Below are 17,247 nucleotides of genomic sequence, written 5' to 3'. Positions count from 1 at the left end.
AAAAAGGCACAGAGTAGCAAGCTGGATGAAAAAGGAAGACCCAATGGTATGCTGTCTTCAAGAGGCCTCTACCAAGCAGATGGAGAACAGAAAAAAGCAGGGGTTATAATCCTAATTTCAGACAAAACAGATTTTAAACCAACAAAGATCAAAAAAGACAAAGAAGGGCATTGTGTAATGGTAAAGAATCCAACTCAACAAAAAAACCTAACTATCCTAAATACATATGCACCAAACACAGGAATACCCAAATTCACAAAGCAAGTTCTCAGAGATCTACAACAAGACTTAGACTCCCACGCAATAACAGTGGGAGACTTTAACACTTCCCTGACAGTATTAAACAGATAAGTGAGGCAGAAAATTAACAGGACCTAACTCAACATTGGACCAAATGGATCTGACACACCTCTACAGAACTCTCCACCCAAAAACAACAGAATATACACTATTCTCATCACCACATGGTGCATATTCTAAAATTGACCCCATAATCAAACAGAAAACAATTATCAGGAAATGCAAAAGAACCAAAATCATAGCAAACACTCTCTCAGAGGACAGCATAATAAAAATGAAGGTCAAAACTTAAAAAACCACTCAAAACCATGCAATTACATGGAAATTAGATAACCTGTTCCTGAATGACTTTTGGGTAAATAATGAAATTAAGGCAGAAATCAAGAACTTCTCTGAAAGTAATGAGAACAAAGATACGACATACCAGAATATCTGGGACACAGCTAAGGCAGTATTAAGACGGAAATTTATAGCACTAAACACCATGTCAAAAAGTTAGATCTCAAATCAACAAACATCACAACTGAAATAACTAGAGAAGCAAGAGCAAACTAACCTCAAAGCTAGTGGAAGACAAGGAATGATCAAAATCAGAGCTGAACTGAAGGAAATCAAGATACCAAAAAAACATCAAAAGATCAATGAATCCAGGAGTTGGTCGTTATGAAAAAAATAAGCCACTAACTAGATTAATGAAGAAGAGAGAAGATCTAAATAAATACAATGAAAAACCACAAAGGGGATGTTACCACTGACCCCACAGAAATATAAACAACCATAAGAGAATATTATGAACACTTTTTTTCCCTTTTTTTTGTTGCATTTTAGGTTTTGGGGTACATTTGAAGAACATGCAACATAGTTGCATAGGTACACACATGGCAGTGTGATTTGCTGTCTTCCTTCCCTTCACCTATATCTGGCATTTCTCCCCATGCTATCTCTCCCCAACTCCCCCCCCCTCACTGTCCCTCCCCTATTTCCCCCCAACAGACCCCAGTGTGTAGTGCTCCCCTCCCTGTGTCCATGTGTTCTCATTGTTCAACACCCACCTACGAGTGAAAACATGCAGTGTTTGATTTTCTGCTCTTGTGTCAGTTTGCTGAGAATGATGGTTTCCAGGTTCATCCATGTCACTACAAAGGAGACGAACTCATTGTTTTTGATGGCTGCATAATATTCCATGGTGTATATGTGCCACATTTTCCCTGTCCAGTCTATCATCATTTGGGTTCGTTCCAGGTCTTTGCTATTGTAAACAGTGCTGCAATGAACATTCATGTGTATGTGTCCTAATAGAAAACGATTTATAATCCTTTGGATATATACCCAGTAATGGGATTGCTGGGTCAAATGGAATTTCTATGTCTAGGTCCTTAAGGAATCGCCACACTGTCTTCCACAATGGTTGAACTAATTTACACTCCCACCAACAGTGTAAAACTGTTCCTATTTCTCCACATCCTCTCCAGCATCTGTTGTCTCTAGATTTTTTAATGATCGCCATTCTAACTGGTGTGAGATGGTATCTCAATGTAGTTTTGATTTGTATTTCTCTAATGACCAGTGATGATGAGCATTTTTTCATATGTTTGTTGGCTTCGTGTATGTCTTCTTTTGTAAAGTGTCTGTTCATATCCTTTGCCCACTTTTGAATGGCCTTGTTTGTTTTTTTCTTGTAAATCTGTTTTAGTTCTTTGTAAATTCTGGATATCAGCCCTTTGTCAGATGGGTGGACTGCAAAAATTTTTTCCCATTCTGTTGGTTGCCGATTCACTCTAATGACTGTTTTTTTTTGCCATGCAGAAGCTGTGGAGTTTGATTAGGTCCCATTTGTCTATTTTAGCTTTTGTTGCCAATGCTTTTGGTGTTTTGGTCATGAAGTCCTTGCCTATGCCTATGTCCTGGATGGTTTTGCCTAGATTTTCTTCTAGCGTTTTTATGGTGTTAGGTCTTATGTTTAAGTCTTTAATCCGACCCCCGAGCACTATATTACAAGGCTACAGTAATCAAAACAGCATGGTACTGGTACCAAAACAGAGATAAAGACCAATGGAACAAAACAGAGGCCTCGGAGGCAACACAACATATCTACAACCATCCGATCTTTGACAAACCTGACAAACACAAGCAATGGGGAAAGGATTCCCTGTTTAATAAATGTTGTTGGGAAAACTGGCTAGCCATGTGCAGAAAGCAGAAACTGGATTCCTTTCTGACACCTTACACTAAAATTAACTCCAGATGGATATTATGAACACTTGTATGCACACAAACTAAAAACCTAGAAGAGATGGATAAAGTCCTGGATGCAAACATCTTCCCAAGACTGAACTAGAAAGAAACTGATTCCCTGAACATACCAATAACAAGCTCTGAAATTGAATCAGTAATCAATAGCCTATGAAACAAAAAAGATCCAGGTCCAGATGGATTCACAGCTAAATTCTACCAGATATACAAAGAAGAGCTGGTACTATTCTCACAGAAAGTATTTTTAAAAATTGAGGAGGAGGGATTCCTCCCTAACTCAATCTATCAGGCCAGCATCATCCTGATACCAAAACCTGGCACAGACATAACAGATAAAGAAAACCTCAGGCCAATATCCTTGATGAACATCAATGCAAAAATCCTCAACAAAATACTTACAAACTGAATCCAGCAGCACATCCAAAAGGTAATCCACCACAATCAAGCAGGCTTCATTCCCAAGATGCAAAGTTGGTTCAACATACACAAATCAATAAATGCAATTCATCACATAAACAAAGCTAGAGACAAAATCCATATGGTTATCTCAATAGATACAGAAAAGACTTTGGCAGATCATGAGATCAGGAGATTGAGACCATCCTGACTAACACAGTGAAACCCTGTCTCTACTAAAAATACTAAAATTAGCTGGGCTTGGTGGTGCACGCCTGTAATCCCAGCTACTCAGGAGGCTGAGGCAGCAGAATTGCTTGAACCCGGGAGGCAGAGGTTGCAGTGAGCCGAGATTGAGCTATTGCACTCCAGCCTAGGTGAAGGAATGAGACTCTGTCTCAAAAAAAAAAAAAAAAAAAAAAAAAGAGAGAAAAAAAAAAAAAAAAAAAAAAAAAAAAAAAAATGACTTTGGATAAAATGTAATGAGACATGTAATGAGATGTTAAATGTAATGAGAAAAACTCTCAATAAATTAGGTATTGAAGTATTAGTATTTATTGGTATTAGTATTTACTGAACTCTCAATAAATTAGGTATTAGTATTTACTGAACTCTCAATAAATTAGGTATTAGCCATCTACGAAAGCCCACAGCCAACATTATATTGAACAGCGAAAAACTGGAAGCATTCCTCTTGAAAACCAACATAAGACAAGGATGCCCTCTCTTACAACTTCTATCCAATATAGTATGGAAAGTCTTGGCCAGAGCAATCAGGCAAGAGAAAGAAACGAAGGACATCCAAATAGGAAGAGAGAAAGTCAAGCTAACTCTGTTTGGAGACAACATGATTCTTTATCTAGAAAACCTCATAGCCTTGGCCCAAAAACTCCTTCAGCTGATAAACAACTTCAGCAAAATTTTAGGATACAAAATCAACATACACAAATCACTAGCATTCCTATACACCAACAACAGCCAAGCTGAGAGCAAAATCAGGAACACAATCCCAGTTACAACTGTCACAAAAAGAATAAAATACCTAGAAATACAGTTAGTCAGGGAGGTGAAAGGTCTCTACAATGAGAATTAAAAAACACTGCTCAAGAAAATCAGAGATGACATGACCAAATGAAAAAACATTATAAGCTTGTGGATAAGAAGAATCCGTACCATTAAAATCGCCATACTGCCCAAAGCAATGTACAGATTCAATGCTATTCCTATCAAACTACCAATGACAGTCTTCACAGAATTAGAAAAAAATACTTTAAAATTCAATGGTACCCAAAAGGAGCCTGAATAGCCAAGGTAATTCTAAGCAAAAAGAACAAAGCTGGAGGCATCATGTTACCTGCCTTTAAACTATACTACAGGGCAACAGTAACCAGAGCAGTATGATACTGGTACAAAAACAGACACGTAGACAAATGGAACAGAAAAGAGAGCTCAGAAAAGAAAGTCTGCACACCTATAATTACCTGGTCTTCAACAATGCTGACCAAAACAAGCAATGGGGAAAGGACTCCCTATTCAATAAATGGTGCTGGGATAACTTGCTAGCCATATACAGAAGATTGAAACTGGACATCTTTCTTACACCAGATATAAAAATCAACTCCAGATAGATTAAAGACTTAAATGTAAAACCCAAAACTATAAACACCCTGGAAGACAAACAAGGCAACACCATTCTAAACATAGGAATGGGCAAAGATTTTATGACAAAGACACCAAAAGCACTTGCAACAAAAGCAAAAATTGACAAATGGTATCATATTAAATGTAAGAGCTTCTGCAGAGCGAAAGAAAGCATCAACAGAGTAAAAAGACAATCTAAAGAATGGGAAAAAATATTTGCAAATTCTGCATCTGATAAAGGTCCAATATGCAGCATCTATAAGGAACTTTAATTTACAAGAAAAAAACAAACCACTCCATTAAAAAGTGGGCAAAGTACATGAACAGACACTTCTCAAAAGAAGACATACACACGACCAATAAGCATATGAAAAACAAGCTCAACATCACTCATCATTACAGAAATGCAAATAAAAACCACAATGAGATACTATCTCATACCAGTCAGAATGACTATTATTAAAAAGTCAAAAAATAGGCTGAATGCAGTGGCTCATGCCTGTAATCCCAGCACTTTTGGGAGGCCAAGGCAGGGGGATCATCTGAGGTCAGGAGTTCCATATAAGCCTGGCCAAAAGGGTGAAACCCCATCTCTACTAAAAATACAAAACAATTATCCGGGCGTGGTGGCAGGTGCCTGTAATCCCAGCTACTTGGGAGGCTGAGGCAGGAGAATCACTTGAATCTGGGAGGCAGAGGTTACAGTGAGCTGAGATCATGGAATTGTACTTCAGCCTGGGAAAGAAGAGCAAAAATCTGTCTCAAAAAAAAAAAAAAAAGTCAAAAAATAACAGATGCTCTCAAGGTTGTGGAGAAAAAGAAATGTTTATACACTGTTAATGACAGTACAAATTAGTTCAACCATTGTAGAATGCGATGTGGTGATTCCTAAAGAACCTGAAAACAGAACTACCATTTGACCTAGGAATCTCATTATTGGGTATACACCCAAAGGAATATAAATCATTCAGCCATAAAGACATGCACAAGCATGTTCATATTAGCAGTATTCACAATAGCAAAGACATGGAATCAACCTAAATGCCCATCAATGGTAAACTGGAAAAAGAAAATGTGATCATGGAGGTGCCATGTTTTTGCATTTTTGTGTTTTTGTTGGTGATTTTGCTGTTTAAAGAGTCCCAATGTCTAGTGCTGAAGTGCTATTTAGTGTTCCTCATCAGCACAAGAAGGCTGTAATGCACCTCATGGAGAAAATGCATATCTTAGATAAGCTTTGTTCAGACATGAGTTATAGTGCTGCTGGGTGTGAGTTTAATATTAATGAATCAACAGTATATAATTAAATAAGGTGTCTTTAAACAGAAACACACATATAACAAACTTATGTACTGATCAGTTGACAAAAATGTGACCAAAGATTGGTGGGAATCTAACCCTGTATTTCCTCTAAGAGCAGTGGTTTGGTATTCACTAATTCAGCATTTGTGGTGACTATAGTCCTAATTACTGTGAATAATGAGAATTGACTATAAATAGATCAACTGCTCAGTGATTAACTTGCAAATGTTCAAATTGCCCATAAAAACACAATGGTAAAAATAATTGTTATGAAAACATAACTGTAAAAATAATTGTTAATACCTTTATGTTTAGATAACATTTTATAATTTCTCACTGTTGGTACAATTGTGAAACTGCCCATAATATATAAGACCTCAGACACCTAAAAAGCAAAGAGATAATAACATGTTGGAAGGGGAGAATATCTCAAAGATGGTCTAGCACCTCTACTTTCAAAGCTATTTTTCTCTATTACTTTGGAATGGCACTGATGCCATGGCTCTTTTCTTCACTTCCTTCAGGCCTCTATTCACGTGTCATCATATCACTGAGGCATTCTCTGACCAGCCTTTATAAAAAGCCCCTCAACTTCCATTCCCTTTACTCAGCTTTACTTTCCTCCATTGCTCTTATCATAATCTGACATATAATCAATCTATCTATTTGCTGTTGTTTGTCTCCTCCAACAAGATTGTAACCTCTACAAGGGCACATCTTTACATCTGGCACCTAGAACAGTGCCTGGCACAAAGCAGGCATGCACATAAATATTTGTTAAATAAACTACTAAATGAAAACAGTAAATGGATTCATAGGAGTTCAGTGTATGGTAAAAATTAGTCACATATGGCACTAGGTACCATGGAATAAAGGACACAAAATACTTCAGAAACTATATCTTTGCTGCTAGAAACATTTTTTTTTAACTAAGACAAATTTGGAAATGACTTCCTAATTCCTATTTGTACTAAAGAAAGACCATCATATCCTCTATGTATTTAAGAATAAAGTTTCCTTTGTATTAAAAAATCCAAACTTATGAAATAAAGAGGGACTTTTTATATAGAGTTTTTTTTTCATTTAAAAAGTTTTATTTCAGAAATTCTTTAGATAGTAAGCTTTCCTAGAATATAGCAAGTATCATTTACCAAAAATATATGAGCTACACAAAAAATGTTAGGCTCATATCTGCTAACAGAAGTAGTGCTATTTTCGTAAACTCACACTTAAGATAAAATGCCTAATCCCTCTTCCATACGTCCATCCCAGCAGGGGTGCTATTCCCCTACCCTCTATTTGAACTGCCATTTTAACCTGGTTTCTTACCAAATGAGTCAGCTATGATGAGAGTTTGAATTTGAGTATTTTATATTTCATTCTGAAAAAATTCTGTTACTACTAGTGTTGGCACATATTAGCACATACACACACACAAATACCTAGCCATAATAATTCATGTGGGAGAGATTATCAGTGTCCTCCCCTTACTCTAATAAATGAAACGTATCCTTCTATAAATTAGGATGACTCCTCACACCCCACAACTTTCAAAAATATACACTATACCTGTGTGAATCGGTCACAGTCAACAATGCGGAAAGTTTTGCCATAAATTGTGATGTTTATTCCTCGATTTAGGTCTTTCCAATGATAATGGTCTCCCCGGTCATTCTTGGCTAGCCGCTGGCGTTTTATTAACTTGCCTTGAGGGATTCCAGAATTTTCTACAACAGGCTCTATGACAGACATGCTGTCATCTTCTAGATAATAGTATATGTTCACTTGACGGATCCTATAATGTTCCTCAGTTGACATAGGAACATCTTCTTGGAAATAGGCATCAAATTTCAGCACCTATAACATGCAAGTAAAGGAGAAATGGTGTACTATTAGTTTGTCATAGTCATCTAAAAAATATCAAGTACGCTCCTGAAAACAGAACCACACAGGGAGTTTTTAACACTCATCACTCCTATCCTCTAAATCTTGATACTCTAAAAATACAGATATTGTAAACTATAGTCCATGGGACAAATCTAACCTGCCACCTGTTTTGTTTTTTTTTTAATGAACCTTCAAGCTAAGAATGGGTTTTAAGTATTTAAATGGTTTAAAAAACTTTTTTAAAATTTCATAACACATGGATATTATAAAAATTTAAATTTTCAATCCACAAATAAAGTAATTATGCAAATAATTTACGTTTTTTTAAGTTGCTCTCCCATTACGAGAACAGTTAAATAGTTGTGATAGATTGTGTCTCCCTCATCCCCAAAATTCATATGTTGAACCCTAACCCTCAATGTGACTATAATTGAAGACAAGATCTTTAGGAGGTAATTAAGGTTAAACAAGGTCTTAAAGATAGGGGTATTCCACCTTTAAGTCTAATCCCATAGAACTGGTGGCCTCAGAAGAGAAGTAGAAGAGAAGGAGAGTTACTTCCCTTCCCTAACTCCCACATGTACACCACCAAGGTAAGGCCATGTAAAGATACAGGAAGAATGCCGCTGTATGCAAGCCAGGAAGAGAGCCCTCACTAGAATCCAAACCAGCTGGCACCTTGATCTTGGACCTCCAACCTCCAGAACTGTGAGAAAATAAATTCTATTATTTAAACCATTCAATCTGTGGCATTTTGTTGTGGCAGACTAAGCAGACTAAAACCACTGCAATGGTTTTAGTCTGCCCCTTTACAGAAATATAATATATTCTATCTACCCCTTTACAGAAAAAGTTTGCTGACATCTGCTTTAAATACAATGTGTACCAACCATTTATTTCACATGTTCCTTGGTGAGAGTATATCTTTTTTTTTTTGAGACAGAGTTTCACTCTTGTCCAGGCTGGAGTGCAATGATGCCACCTCAGCTCACCGCAACCTACTGGGTTCAAGCAACTCTCCTGCCTCAGCCTCCCAAGTAGCTGCAATTACAGGCATGTGCCACCATGCCCAGCTAATTTTGCATTTTTAGTAGAGACGGCGTTTCTCCACGTTGATCAGGCTGGTCTCGAACTCCTGACCTCAGGTGATCTGCCCACCTTGGTCTCTCAAAGTGCTCGGATTACAGGCGTGAGCCACCGCGCCTGGCCAAGAAAAGAACTTTACTAGCTTCACCTCCATGTCAAAGGTCACTCCCAGAACTTCTGAGGAGAGTAAAAAATCTTGGACAATATTGTGATTTTCGGTTTCAAACTGAAAATGAAGGCTTAATTGCACTTCTTTAGAAGTGTAGTCCTTTGTAAATGTATATTAATTACATTCATTATTATAGACTTTATATGAATGACTTTCACATCATCAATCCACTATAGAATCTCTAAAGGGTGTGTACATACCCTCATCATCAATCCACTATAGAATCTCTAAAAGGTGTATAAATACCCTCATTGTGCTCGGAAGCACATATATTACATCAAGCAAACCACTGGTCCTCTGGGGAGCATCATTGTCAATGTGAAGTCAAAATGGTATCAATATATAGCCTGCACATTTAAAAAACATAAAACATGCCAGGTGCGGTGGCTCACACCTGTAATCCCAGCACTCTGCGAGGCTGAGGCAGGCAGATCACCTGAGGTCAGGAGTTTGAGATCAGCCCGCCCAACAAGGTGAAACCTTGTCTCTATTAAAAATACAAAAATTAGCCAGGTATGGTGGTGCCTGTAATCCCAGCTACTTGGGAGGCTGCGGTAGGAGAATCACGTGAACCTGGTAAGTGGAGGTTTCAGTGAGCTGAGTTAGTGCCACCACACTCCAGCCTGGGCGACAAAGTGAGACAAGAGAGCTTGCTAATAGATTAGTTGTGGATTGTGAGGGGGAAAGAAGAATGAAAGATGACTTTCAAGTTGGGGGTTAGAACAGCTAGGTGAACTGTAGTAATCTTTACTGTATTGGTTAAGAGAGTCTGATGGCATTTTCCTAGAAAACTGACATAATCAGAGCTGGTCTAGAGAATAAACTAGGCAGCAGACGTGTTATAAGCATAAAGGCTAGGAATGAGACTAAAACAACAGTTAGGTAGTCATGTGGCTTGTTTGAACTATGATAGTGGCAGAGGAAATGAAAGTGAGAGATATTTGACTTGGCAACTCATTAAATGTGGAGAATAAAGAAGAGAAAGCCAAAGATAGCTCAGGTTTCAAGCTTGGATTACCTAGTGGAACCATACAGGAAAAGCAGGTCTATGGGAAAAGGTGATGGATAGAGGTAAATTAAAGACATACAGAACTTGAGGTGCCAGCAGTTCATTCAGGTGAAGGTATTCCATGGGAAGGGGGATATAGGTCTGGAGTCTCAATGATGTCAGAGTTGAAAATAAATAGTGACATTTTCTACAGTGAGGTGATAGCTGAAATAATGAAAGTGGGTGAGATCTCAAGAAAATTATGTGAGACAGAACCTTGAAAACACTTATAAGAATTGAAAAAATTCTTAAGAATAGATGCTAAAGAATAAGCAATCACATAGAAAGAAGGAGGAAATTGAGAGTCATGGAAGCAAAAGAAGAGTACAGTTTCAAGAAGGGAGGGAGGATGGTGTCAACAGTGTCAGATGCAACAAACAGGCCAAAGAGAAGGCTGGCAAAGTAAACCTCTCTAAATCTGGCCAAAGGGAGAGCACTGGCTACTTAGGAAAAAGTATTTTGGGGCTTGTGGATAGGGAGAAGTCAGATTATAAGTGACCTGACAGTCAAGTGAAGAACAAAGTTCTCTTACTTAAAGGAGTCACAAGGTATTATAGAAAGAGGACAAGATGATATGACTCTAGCTAGAGAAGTCGTCACTAGAGTGTCTGAAATAATAATAATATGAAAGGTGAAGATGAAAAAGATGAAAGAAGAATAACATCAGAAATAAAAAGTTGGAAGCCAGTCTGGGAAACAGAATATACTGGGTGATGCCAGAATTACATGGGACCAAGGGGAAAAGATCAGGGCACTTGTAACAGATGTCCTGGTCTTTATTACCTAAGTAAGAAATGAAGTTATATTCTGTCTATGAGGAACAGTCTTAAGAATTTCGAAACTATAGACAAATATGTTGGCTATTCTGTGGACCTCTGGGTATTCCTAAAAAAAATCTGAAACTTCGTTTAACTTAGAGAAACCAAAATTTCCTTATTATAAACTAACTTAGTTTCAGGGTCATGCATTTAGCTACTGTCCACCCCATTATCTATGCTAAAGCTCATTTATCTAGAAATTGTGATGATCCAAGTAAAATGAATTGGAAAATAAAAATAATATTTTTATGTGCACTATCATTAAAGAAATGAATTATGAATAATATTAAATAAGTACAAATTAAGTAACAACAAATAGCATAAAATAACATAGAAAAACAGAAAATAGGAAGCCTATTTCCTACTCAGGCACAATTTCTTCTCTGAATTTTACTAATACTTTCTTATGACATATATCACTTTATCAACTTCTACTCTATAACAGTTATTTGCTATTCTTTTCAGTAAAAATTAAACATACCAGAATTCATATCTAGGTAAATTATTAAATGTCTATTCCACTTCTCTTGTATTTTCAGCCCTCTCCTTTCTCTGCTGATTTTGCAGCGCCCTGTGTAGTGGATATTTGGGTTAAGACTATGAATGTATATGTGAATGTGTTCCTATAAATGAGTTAAGTAGGGAAGAGGAAATGATAGGGATTCTACTTGAGAAACTAAAATTGCATAAAAACTGAGTTGTTATTCAGGCAGCCCCCTGGCACCAAGCAGCCTGAAAGTGCCTCAGCCCAGAAGCTAAAACTGAGTAGTTATTAATGTAAATGGCATAGTTCCTCCCCAGCCTCTAGCTTACAACGGGTACTCAGTAAAAGTTGGCTGGCTGGATGAAAATGTTACAGACATTTAACAGAAATAATATATAAAAATTAAGACAGGAAAAGAAACAGACTAAGAGTAAATTAAGAAAGCTAACCTATCAAAACTGATCAGTAGTTCTCAGAACCAGTTACACATAAAACTCATGTGGAAATTTGAATTGATGAGAGTTGGAATAACATGTAATTTTCTTAAAAATCTCACCAGTGATTCTGCTTGCTACACGGTCAGGGCTAGGATTACTTGAGTGCAAAGAGGAGGCTCATTGACAAGGAAAAACAAGAATGATGTGGTAACGTCAACAGATGGAAATGAGGCAACTCGCATTGCAAAAACATGAAGGTAAATGAGAAAAAAACAAAAATATTATACCACCCATTGGTTATGTAATAACCAACGTGAAATGTTCCCTGAAAAACAAAAACTTACGGAGACTGCCTGCAGAAAACAAAATAGATGGAGTCATTGTTTCCATAATACTTTGCATCTCACAGAGATTAGATATGTCACCATTGCAGAATACAGTACCTTTAAAAAGTGGAAAACACACTGCCAATAAACCCAGAACAATATAAATTCAAGTATTCAGAATTTTAGCCAAATTTTCTTTAACTGGATTTGGAAAATAGTCCAGTAAAGTCTACAGGGAATTACTTTACTCCCTGTAATCAGCTTCCTGACTAAAGAAAGCCTCTTTTTAGCCTGAGTTCAGCTGTCCGTGACTAAGGGTTAAGGCATTTGAACAATTTTCTCCTCAGAGCACTTTGAAATCCTGTGGTTTACTGTTAACTTTTCTGCAAGCAGTTGGCTCTCAGACCCTAATTCAAGGGGTACCTAAAATTCAGATCATACCTTTTTGTCAAAAGCTACATGGGCAGGAATAAAATCTGCAGGTGGGGCTTGTTTAGGTTGGCCGTAAGTTAGGACTGGTGCCTTATTGGCCAACTCATCCAGCTCAGCCTGGGACAGCTGGTTGAACTGGAGCCGGTCTCCGCCTATCCCAACTGTTGGACGTCGGACAATTGCATAGCCATTCCTGTAGCCCAGCGTCTGGCTTCTATGGAAGGCTGTTTTCTGAAGAAGAAAAGAAGTGTGTCATTAATAACATTAGACAAATATTTGTTGAGAAAAAAAAAAAAAAAAAAACCACGCCTAACTTTTAAAAATATAACTTAAATATCTGCTTATAAGCTTCACAAAACTTACATCAAGAAGCTTACCAACGGTGGGCATGGTGGCTCATGCCTATAATCCCAGCACTCTGCAAGGCTGAAGAGGGAGAATTACTTCAGCCCAGGAGTTCAAGACCAGCCTGGGCAACAAGACCCTGTCTCTACAAAAACTAAAAAAAGAATTAGCTGAGTGTGGTGGCTTGTGCCTATCATATTCCCAGCTACTTGGGAGGCTGAGGCGGGAGGATCACTTGAGGCGGGGAGGCCCAAGCTGCAGCAAACTATGACTGAAACAGTGTACTCCAGCCTGGGCAACAGTGAGACTGTCTCAAAAAAAAGAAGAAAAAAGCTTACCTACATTAAAGGGTGCTATATTTTAAAACACTTGGACAAGAACAACAAGGGAAGTAGCCACCTGAACTTAAAGTAAAATTTAAAGCCCTGCTCTGTAATGCCCAATTTAACTACCAACTCACCTTGCATGAGAGATTAAAAGAATATTTAATCTATACTCTTAAATTTTTCACTAGTCTTCTCATGTTTTTCGTCTGGTATCTTGTAGCCATAAAACCTGTAGAACCTAGAAGATCTGGTTCTGTGAATTTTATTTTTACATGCAATGGATTTTTTTTAAGATGGTGTCTCAATCTGTTGCCCAGGCTGGAGTGCAGTGGCATGATCCTGGCTCACTGAAACCTCCGCCTCCCGGGTTCAAGAGAGTCTCCTACCTCAGCCTCCAAAGTAGCTGAGACTACAGGTGCCTGCCACCATGCCTGCTAATTTTTAAAATATTTTTAGTGGAGATAGGGTTTCACCATATTGGCCAGGCTGGTCTTGAACTCCTGACCTTTGTGATCCACCCACCTAAGCCTCCCAAAGTGCTAGGATTATAGGTGTGAGCCACCATGCCCAGCCATGAATTTATTTTTACCTGTCCCTCTTGTCACAATGACACTGATACATTCTTACAACTCTTTGGAAAGCAACTGGATGGTATATATTTAAATTCTTGAACTCAATAATTCTACCCCTAACCATTTATTTTAAGAATATGATCCAAAATCATGAGAAAGAACTATATGCCTGAAACTGCCCATTACAATGGTCAATATTGAAGAGAATTTAAAACACAATCACATGAAGACATGAGCAAATGATCAAAAACTCACTCAATGGATTACTGTGCAGTCATTAAAATACTGGTTTTAAAGATCATGTGGCAACCTGGTGAAAATGTTTATGATTTATATGAAAAAGAAACATATAAAATTATGAGTATACCACAATTATAAGCATGGAAATATGTGCATGAAGAGACTGGTTTGGTCCTCTGTATTATACATATCTAAATTATGTTGATTTTTTACAATGAGCACATGCTTATTAGCAGCTGAAGAAAAAGATTAAATAAAAAAGAGTAGAAAGGCAAATTGAGGTTAAAGTTAATGGTTTTCCTTTTTCTGTTGTGAGAATACTTTCAAAATTTTATATATGTAATATTCAGTCACATATAATTACACAGATATAATTTAGGATTAATCATAAAATATATTTTTATGAAAAAAACTTTCTACATCCTAATTGCTTTAGAGCCCAGCCTACCATCTTTCAAGATCTGCACTAACATACAAGGTACAACACAATAAACTTCTTTTGCCAAAAGAGTCATAAACCGTGGACATTTGTTTCTAAAGGTCATGTATTCAGAGTCACAAGTCATTTGACAGGGACTGCTTCAGGTATATAATAAACATGACATAGAGCAAAACATCCTGAGTTAACATCCTCATTGGGGAACTTATGCAACTTCAAGCTCCTTTTCCACCACTAAAGTCAAAGCAATACCAGTGACTTCAGTTTATTTCTTTGTTTTAGACAAATGTCTCTGCCATCATTCAGCCATAACTCACAGACACTCCAGGCAAGGCAACCTTCTCCACCCTTCTTGTCCATTATGGTTCACCTTCTCTGTGCCTTTTTTAAAAGACACTCCCCTTTAAATTTTCTTTTATTTTTTATCTGAGTGTCTTTAGAATTATATTAATACATATCCAGTCCTTCACTGCTGAAGATATACTGACGATGCTTTTCAAATTTGAAATACGGCAAATTGGTTGACGCTTGGCCAGTGTATTTAAAATATGAAATATGTCCAATGCACAGTCCATCTTACCTGTAATACTTTTTTAGAGCTTTGCACTTCCATCCACACCTCTGTAATCTCCTAAATCAACTCAGCCCTGTCTACACTCACCAACACCAAAAGCTTAAGCTCATCCTGTATAAGGCAAGTGCCTACAAGATTTTCTAAATTACATAAAACTGAAAAGTCCACTGAAACTAAAAATCTATGATGTTGTGTCCTAACACAGGGATAACTACAAAGGGATTCAGAATACAAATTCTCTAACCAAACTTTTACTTCATTCTAAATTAAGTCCCCCCAAAGAAAATAAATTGACAAAATATTTTCTCTTTAACTTTCTGAAGCTGGAGAGGAAGGTAAGAATTTAAATTACTACACTATATAATCTACTGTTAGCTCATCTGTGATCAGTCTACTGAATCTCATTATTGATTTTTCAGCACATATATTTCAGTAGCACTGTTAGACTTAAAACAAATACTAAATGATTTTAAGGCATAAACTGTGTCAAGAGTTTAAAAAAAAAAAAAGAATCCAAGCTGCTGCTGCTTTTAAAGAATTTTTGCCTAGGAAATGCAAATAAAAACACAAGGTTGGGGAAGGAGCAAAACAAAATCTAAATAGGAATCTTTTCACAAAACCGTTAGAATAAAAAAATAGGGCCGGGGAAGAATAAACAGCAACTAATCAATTATAAGGGGAATTGGAAAGAGATATGTTTTACAAAGTAGGGAAAGATGGTTTGGGAGGAATATGAACAAGTTTTGGAGAAAAACCGCAATGGAGAAAGAATAGAATGGGAAGAGGATGGGACCAAATTGTCGAAAAGGTAGAAGATGGAGAGAAAAGAATGGGGTTGGATGCAACATGAAGAAGAAAGGAAAAAGACCTGGCGGAAAGAAGAGGAGTGGAATCAACATACATGTAAAACAGGAAATGGGGCTGGGAGTGGGAGACACCACCGGGTGCAGGATTCAGAAAGAGGAAGTAGGTGGGGCGGGAATGACGGACCTGTGGGAATGAGGATGAAGGTGCAGAGTGGCAGGGGAGGTTTTAAGGATGGAGGTAGGCGGAGACAGGTTATGGTGTGAGAGAATGAGCTAGGTGCAGAGATAGCTTGGGAGTAGGGTGGGAGAAACAGTGATCTAAAGGGACAAGAGGCAGGGGCTTGGAGGAGCAGAGCCTAAGTAAGAACGCGGCTAATGGGATAAGAAAGAAGGCGCCAACAGACTGCCAAGATGGAGTGGAAAAAAACTAGAGAGGGATGAGGCGGAGGACAAAGGATTGGAGAGGGAGAATGAGACTGGCTAGGGATGAACGGCAGAAGTTCGGCCGAGAAGAAAGAAGCGTCAGGGCAGAAGACGTATTTGGAGAGCAGACAGACTTGAGTGGAGGGAAATGGAGGCGCAAGGAGCCGGGAACACTCCTGGGCTGCTGGCAGGTGAGGACAGGTTGGGAGTCCGGCAGATAACTTCTCACCGTGAAGTCCTTAAAGGACGTGCCCGGAAGCAAGGGCAGGCCATGCACGGGATTGGACACCATTGCAGCCGGTACCACCACCGCCACCTAGGTCCTGCTTCGTCCTGTCCGGTTGCCCAGGCGACAAGAAGCGTTCGCGCGCACCTCCAGGCTCCATGGTAACGCTAAACATCCGGAACTCCCACAAGCGGAGGGTGGGGCCAGGGGGCGCAGACGTCACAGGCTTGCGCGTGCGCCGTCCGCGGGACTCCGCGTTCTCGCGGTAAGGAGGTCGCGGCCTTGGGGCGCGGCTAATGGGCAATGTTGTGCCGGCCCCTCCCCTTCCGCTTCGCCCCGCCTCGCCCGGCTGCCAGAGGATGACACGTGGGAGCTGTTGGGTAGGTGGAGGAAAGGCGAGTATAGTGAGGCGGTAGTTTTCGCTGTGAGGTCCGGGGTCGGAGCAGGCCTTTAGATGAGTTGCAGAGAAGCACGTTCCTTCCCTCCTTTCACATAGCCCTGGGGGACCTGACTGCGCCCCGCCAACGCTGTGAGCTCAGGGATGCTTTTCTCTCTGCTCTGCCCCATTTCACACAGAAGTGTAAATGGTTGGTCCAGTTGGTAGTGCTACTAACCGAGACCCATGCTTCTTGTGGGCAGTTTTGTTTCTGTCATGATTGTGTTTCTCTAGCTCAGGGATGGTCAATGCAATCATCTCATCCTTCATCCTTTCACTGC

General features: G+C 38.7%; 1 protein-coding gene across 2 annotated transcripts in view; it reads right to left on the bottom strand.

Moving 5' to 3' along the window:
• Positions 1–16,803, bottom strand: part of EFHC1 (EF-hand domain containing 1) — a 62,710-nt gene extending 45,907 nt beyond the window's left edge. For both annotated transcript variants that reach the window (XM_017542854.2, XM_017542855.2), the window contains exons 1-3: positions 16,534–16,803; positions 12,589–12,810; positions 7,462–7,749 (exon numbers count right to left, since the gene is read on the bottom strand). In XM_017542854.2, coding sequence (XP_017398343.1) covers positions 7,462–7,749; positions 12,589–12,810; positions 16,534–16,596 — 573 coding nt within the window. In that variant the 5' untranslated portion in view covers positions 16,597–16,803. The remainder of the gene's footprint in view (positions 1–7,461; positions 7,750–12,588; positions 12,811–16,533) is intronic.
• Between the last annotated feature and the right edge of the window lie 444 nt (positions 16,804–17,247).

This window comes from Cebus imitator, unplaced genomic scaffold, assembly GCF_001604975.1.
Source record: "Cebus imitator isolate Cc_AM_T3 unplaced genomic scaffold, Cebus_imitator-1.0 Scaffold148, whole genome shotgun sequence".
Taxonomy (NCBI): Eukaryota; Metazoa; Chordata; class Mammalia; order Primates; family Cebidae; genus Cebus; species Cebus imitator.
Note: the sequence above shows the minus strand (reverse complement) of the source record. Positions and strands in the feature narration are given on the sequence as shown.